At 56.3% G+C, this 4,083-nt stretch overlaps 2 protein-coding genes across 2 annotated transcripts in view; one reads left to right on the forward strand and one right to left on the reverse strand.

Annotated features, from left to right (window-relative positions):
• The window catches only part of ACAN (aggrecan), a 29,209-nt gene extending 27,882 nt beyond the window's left edge, over positions 1-1,327 (forward strand). The window contains exon 17 of the mRNA XM_010004041.1: positions 1,114-1,327. Coding sequence (XP_010002343.1) covers positions 1,114-1,202 — 89 coding nt within the window. The 3' untranslated portion in view covers positions 1,203-1,327. The remainder of the gene's footprint in view (positions 1-1,113) is intronic.
• Positions 1,328-3,066: 1,739 nt separating this feature from the next.
• Positions 3,067-4,083, reverse strand: part of HAPLN3 (hyaluronan and proteoglycan link protein 3) — a 13,906-nt gene continuing 12,889 nt past the window's right edge. Inside the window, exons 4-5 of the mRNA XM_010004061.1 lie at positions 3,549-3,851; positions 3,067-3,347 (exon numbers count right to left, since the gene is read on the reverse strand). Of these exons, the coding sequence (XP_010002363.1) occupies positions 3,067-3,347; positions 3,549-3,851 (584 nt within the window). The remainder of the gene's footprint in view (positions 3,348-3,548; positions 3,852-4,083) is intronic.

Here is a 4,083-nt window from a genome sequence, read left to right on the forward strand (position 1 = left end):
GTGTTTTGGCACCACCTGCATCAGCAGAGAGAATAGGAGCAAGGAACTGTGGTGCCCCCCAAGCCCTCCCTAGCATCCCCCTGCCCTAGGAACAGACAGGAGCCCTGTGGCAGAGCTAAGCCAAGGGACAGGGCTGGGCTCCTGACCCTTCTCCTGTCAGGCTTCCAGCCGACAGCAGCCAGCCCTCTCCCACTGGTGTCCAAGCCCACTCCCAGGCCTGCCTACACCCCTGTCCCATCCCTGCTCGCCTGCAGTTTCCCAGTAATTTCATCAGCCTCAGCCAAACTGCATCTGTCCAGCAGCCTCCTTGCCAGGTTCTGGTCCAGCTGGGGAATTCCAGCTAAAGGAACAGTCCCAACAGCCAGGGAAAGTCGATCGGGGCTTAAGAGACAAACCACCCCAGGTCGGAGATGGAAGGAGAAAGGATAGACGAGATGTCCAAGGGCAGCCTCATGGTGTGGAACAAGCTGCTGACTCCTGTGGCTCTGCCACAGACCCAGAGAGCTGCGAGTTGCTCCTGGCACAGACCAGCAGTGATCAAAAGGCTGAAGCTGTTCCCAACCAGCTTCTGCTGCTGCCAGCAAAACCCTCCAGCAATTATCACACCAGAGTGGTGCCACCTTCAAGGGAGCAACATAAGGCAGAAACCTTGTCCCTGCCAGCCAGACAGGGCTGCTTCCCTTCCTGTGCTCGGAGTGCCTCCCACTACTGATGAATATTTCCCTCCCCAATGGATCAGGGATGGGATGGGAAGGGGAGATGTGGAAGCAGCCCCCACTCCCACCCAGTTAGCAGAGCTGCCCTCTTGGCTGGGTACAGGGGAAGGATGGGCCGAGCATCCGTGGAGAGGATGCTTGTTGCCAGGCTCCCGGGAGACACGGGGCACCCTCACCCCTGGGTGAAACAAATCCCAGCTGCGAGGAGGAGAGAAGGACTCATTGTGCACGGGCGATCAGGCTGGTGCTCCCGCAGCCGCCTGCCGGGCAGCGCTGCCTGCGGCTGCCCGTGTTTGTCCAGGGAGCCCGGGGCCAGGACAGCCAGCACGGGACAAGCAGCGTCTCTGTCCCAGCTCCTCCTAACAAGGTGCCTTTTCTTCTCCTCCCTCTCCCACAGCCTCCAACTACCAGCGCAGTCTCTACAAGAGGAGCCCCAGGAGCCAGTCGAGACCCAGCGGCAGAGCCGTGCACAGACCCACCCATTAGAGCGGGGCGAGAGGGACCGAGGGGGAAAGCGAGAGAGAAAGAGAGATTTTTAACAGAACAGTTATATTAACAGAGTTGATTTCTTCTTCTTCTTGTTGCTTTTTTTTTTTTTGTCGTATAAGGAAAAAAACAAATTATATTAAAGACAAACCCACCTTTGTGTTTGTATATATATATTAAAAAAAAAAAATTAATGTGTTTTTTTTCCAAGCACCAAAGAAAAACAAATTAGATCTCAGCATTTTTACTAACCGTCCGGTTCCAATTATCTTCGTGCCTTCAGGGACAGGGAGGGGGGTGGGTTTGCAGAGGGCAGGGGGGTAAGTTAAATAATAAAGATGATTATTTTTTTTTTTTCCTGATTTTATCCACAAACAATTTAATTATTTCTGTTATTTAATCTCCGGGGTGAACAGCACCTTTTTTGGGGGTTGATTTTTAATATTTTTATGTTTTTTCCAGAATCTTCCTACTGCTCCAGCGTGTCAGTGTGGGTGGGGAGGGCTGGAGCCCCCCTTTGCTTCCCCACCACCCCCCCAACAGCACAGCACCCATCCCGGGACAACATGCTCTTTCCAGGGGACCGTGCGGGGCACCAGCGTTCCCTGCACCTATTTATATTTTTGAATATATCCTATTTTGAAAGAATGATAAATAATAAAGAGAGTGAAATCGGAACAGGCTTCTGTACAGTTTTGTGGTTTGGGGGGGAAAAGGGGTGTCTGTGTAGGCCTGGGGCAGGGGCAAGACAGTGGGGAAGAAAGAGGAGCCCTAACAGGCTGCTTCAGGCTTCACAGGACCAGCTCAGCCCCAGCCAGCACCCAAGGGTGCAGCCCTGCAGACAATAGATCTGTGGGGACTAGACCTTTAAAGTTCCCTTCTAACCAAAACTATTCTATGATTCAAGACCCAGCTGAAGAAAGACCCTAGGGTAAGACATTGCCCCCCCATTCAGCTCGCACCCCAGGACAGAGTTAACCTGCATGCCTAAAATCCTCTAAAGCCCCTTACCAGCAGGAAATACTTTGCCCTCCAGCTTCCAGTCCTCACACTGGGGGGTTAATTAATACTCATCAATGAGCTCCTGTGCAGAAGCTGACAGTGATGAGATGATGCTCAGCCAAGGATGAGACAGTCCTGGGTGTCCAGACAGAGATCCCCAAATCCTCTCTCTGTGGCAGACCCCTCTCTCATGCTGGGACAGGGATGGGGACACAGCCATGTTGCTCCAGGGCTTTCTCCACTGATTTATTAGAAGAGGTCCAGGAAAATACATCTTTTCATAACCAAACTCTCAAAGAAGAAGGCACCAGAGTTCAAGTGGAGTCCAGGTGAGAAGCACATGGAGATAAGGCACTGGTGCTCCCATGGAGACAGGCACAATGGCAACCTTCAGTGGGATGAGGACAGGGCTGGAAGAGGGGCTGGGACCACAGAGACACCCCCTCCCTGCCTCTGGCCAAATCCAGTCTCACCTCTCTCCCACCCCACAAGCTGAGGAGCAGGATCAGCCTGGAAGGGCAGGTGGGCATTGGTGTCCCACTGCCACCGCAAGAAGCCAAGCAAGGCAGCAGCAGCCTGTGTACCATCTGCGGTGCTGGTGTGGGGACCATCCTCACGTGCACCCCATGCTGGGCATGGCCCCACACTGCCCCAGCTAGCAGCTGCCCCAAGCAGCTACATGTGTCAGCTGCTCAGCAAGGTGTGGAAAATATAAAGGAAGGAAAAAAAATAAAACAAAAAGAAGCCTCTTCCCTACCCCACCTCCCCCCTGCCACCCCCAAGACAGCCCTGAGAAACACCCGACACTGGGCACCATCAGGCTGGAAACATCCTCAGGCCAAGAAGGAGCCTTCCTGGCTCCTTATCTCTCCTTGTAGCAGAAGACACCAAACCTGCCCTTCCTGGGGAAGCCAAAGCTGCGGACACCAGGCTCGGCGGGGCCACAGTTGGGCCGGGGCTTGGTGATGGGGTAGCGGACGCTGCCGTCCGCCAGCCAGCCCGCGTCGCAGCGGTCCAGCCCCAGGAACTTCCAGGCGGAGTAGAGGTGTCCTACTCGGGCAATCTCGGCCCCTGCATCCTGGCAGCTCTGCTTGGCCTCCTCCAGCGTCATCCCAGATGGGTGGTCCAGGTAGAAAACCTCTCCTAGGAGGGAGAGGAGAGCATAAGGGGAGAACCACTGCTGAACATCATACAGAGCATCCCCACCTGGAGCATCCCTGCCTGGAGCATCCCCACCCGGGCTGAGCCCAGTGTCTTAAGTGGATGGAGGACATGGGATGCAACTGAGAGGGCATAGCACCTTCCCCAGGTTCCCTCCCACCCAGCCTCTGGCCCAGCACCCACCTCTAAGTGCAGAGGAGAAGCAGAAGGCATCAAAGCGGTGCAGGTGGCGGTGGCGCGGGCCGTAGCTGCGGATGCCCGGGGCCAGGTGCAGCCCCCCGCAGGGCTTGCGGGGCAGGCGGATGGGGTACTGCACTGTGCCGTCTGCCAGCCAGCCCGCGTTGCACCAGTCCAGCCCCTCACTCCAGGCCTGGAAAAGCTGGTTGAAGGTGGAGAGCATGGCAGCTTGCTCCTCACACACTCGCTTGGCTTCGTGGTAATTGAGGCTATACTGCCCGCGAGGAGGCTGGTAGGGGAACACGATGCCTGGAGGAAGATGAGATGCTCAGCCGGTTCCGTGGGCTGCTGGGCCAGCTCCAGCTCGGCCCCACCAGGAGCCACAGAAGCCTCTAGCCCACCCCAAATTCAGATTCTGGGACAGGGACCACCTCAGCGTGGCACAGCCCAAGGCTCAGGCGTGCGGGGATGGGGCTGCTACGGGCACGCAGCCGCCAGCAGCGAGTGGGCAGCGACAACTGGTGGCACGGGGACCAAGCGG

This window comes from Chaetura pelagica, unplaced genomic scaffold (assembly GCF_000747805.2).
Source record: "Chaetura pelagica isolate M959 unplaced genomic scaffold, ChaPel_1.0 scaffold428, whole genome shotgun sequence".
Taxonomy (NCBI): Eukaryota; Metazoa; Chordata; class Aves; order Apodiformes; family Apodidae; genus Chaetura; species Chaetura pelagica.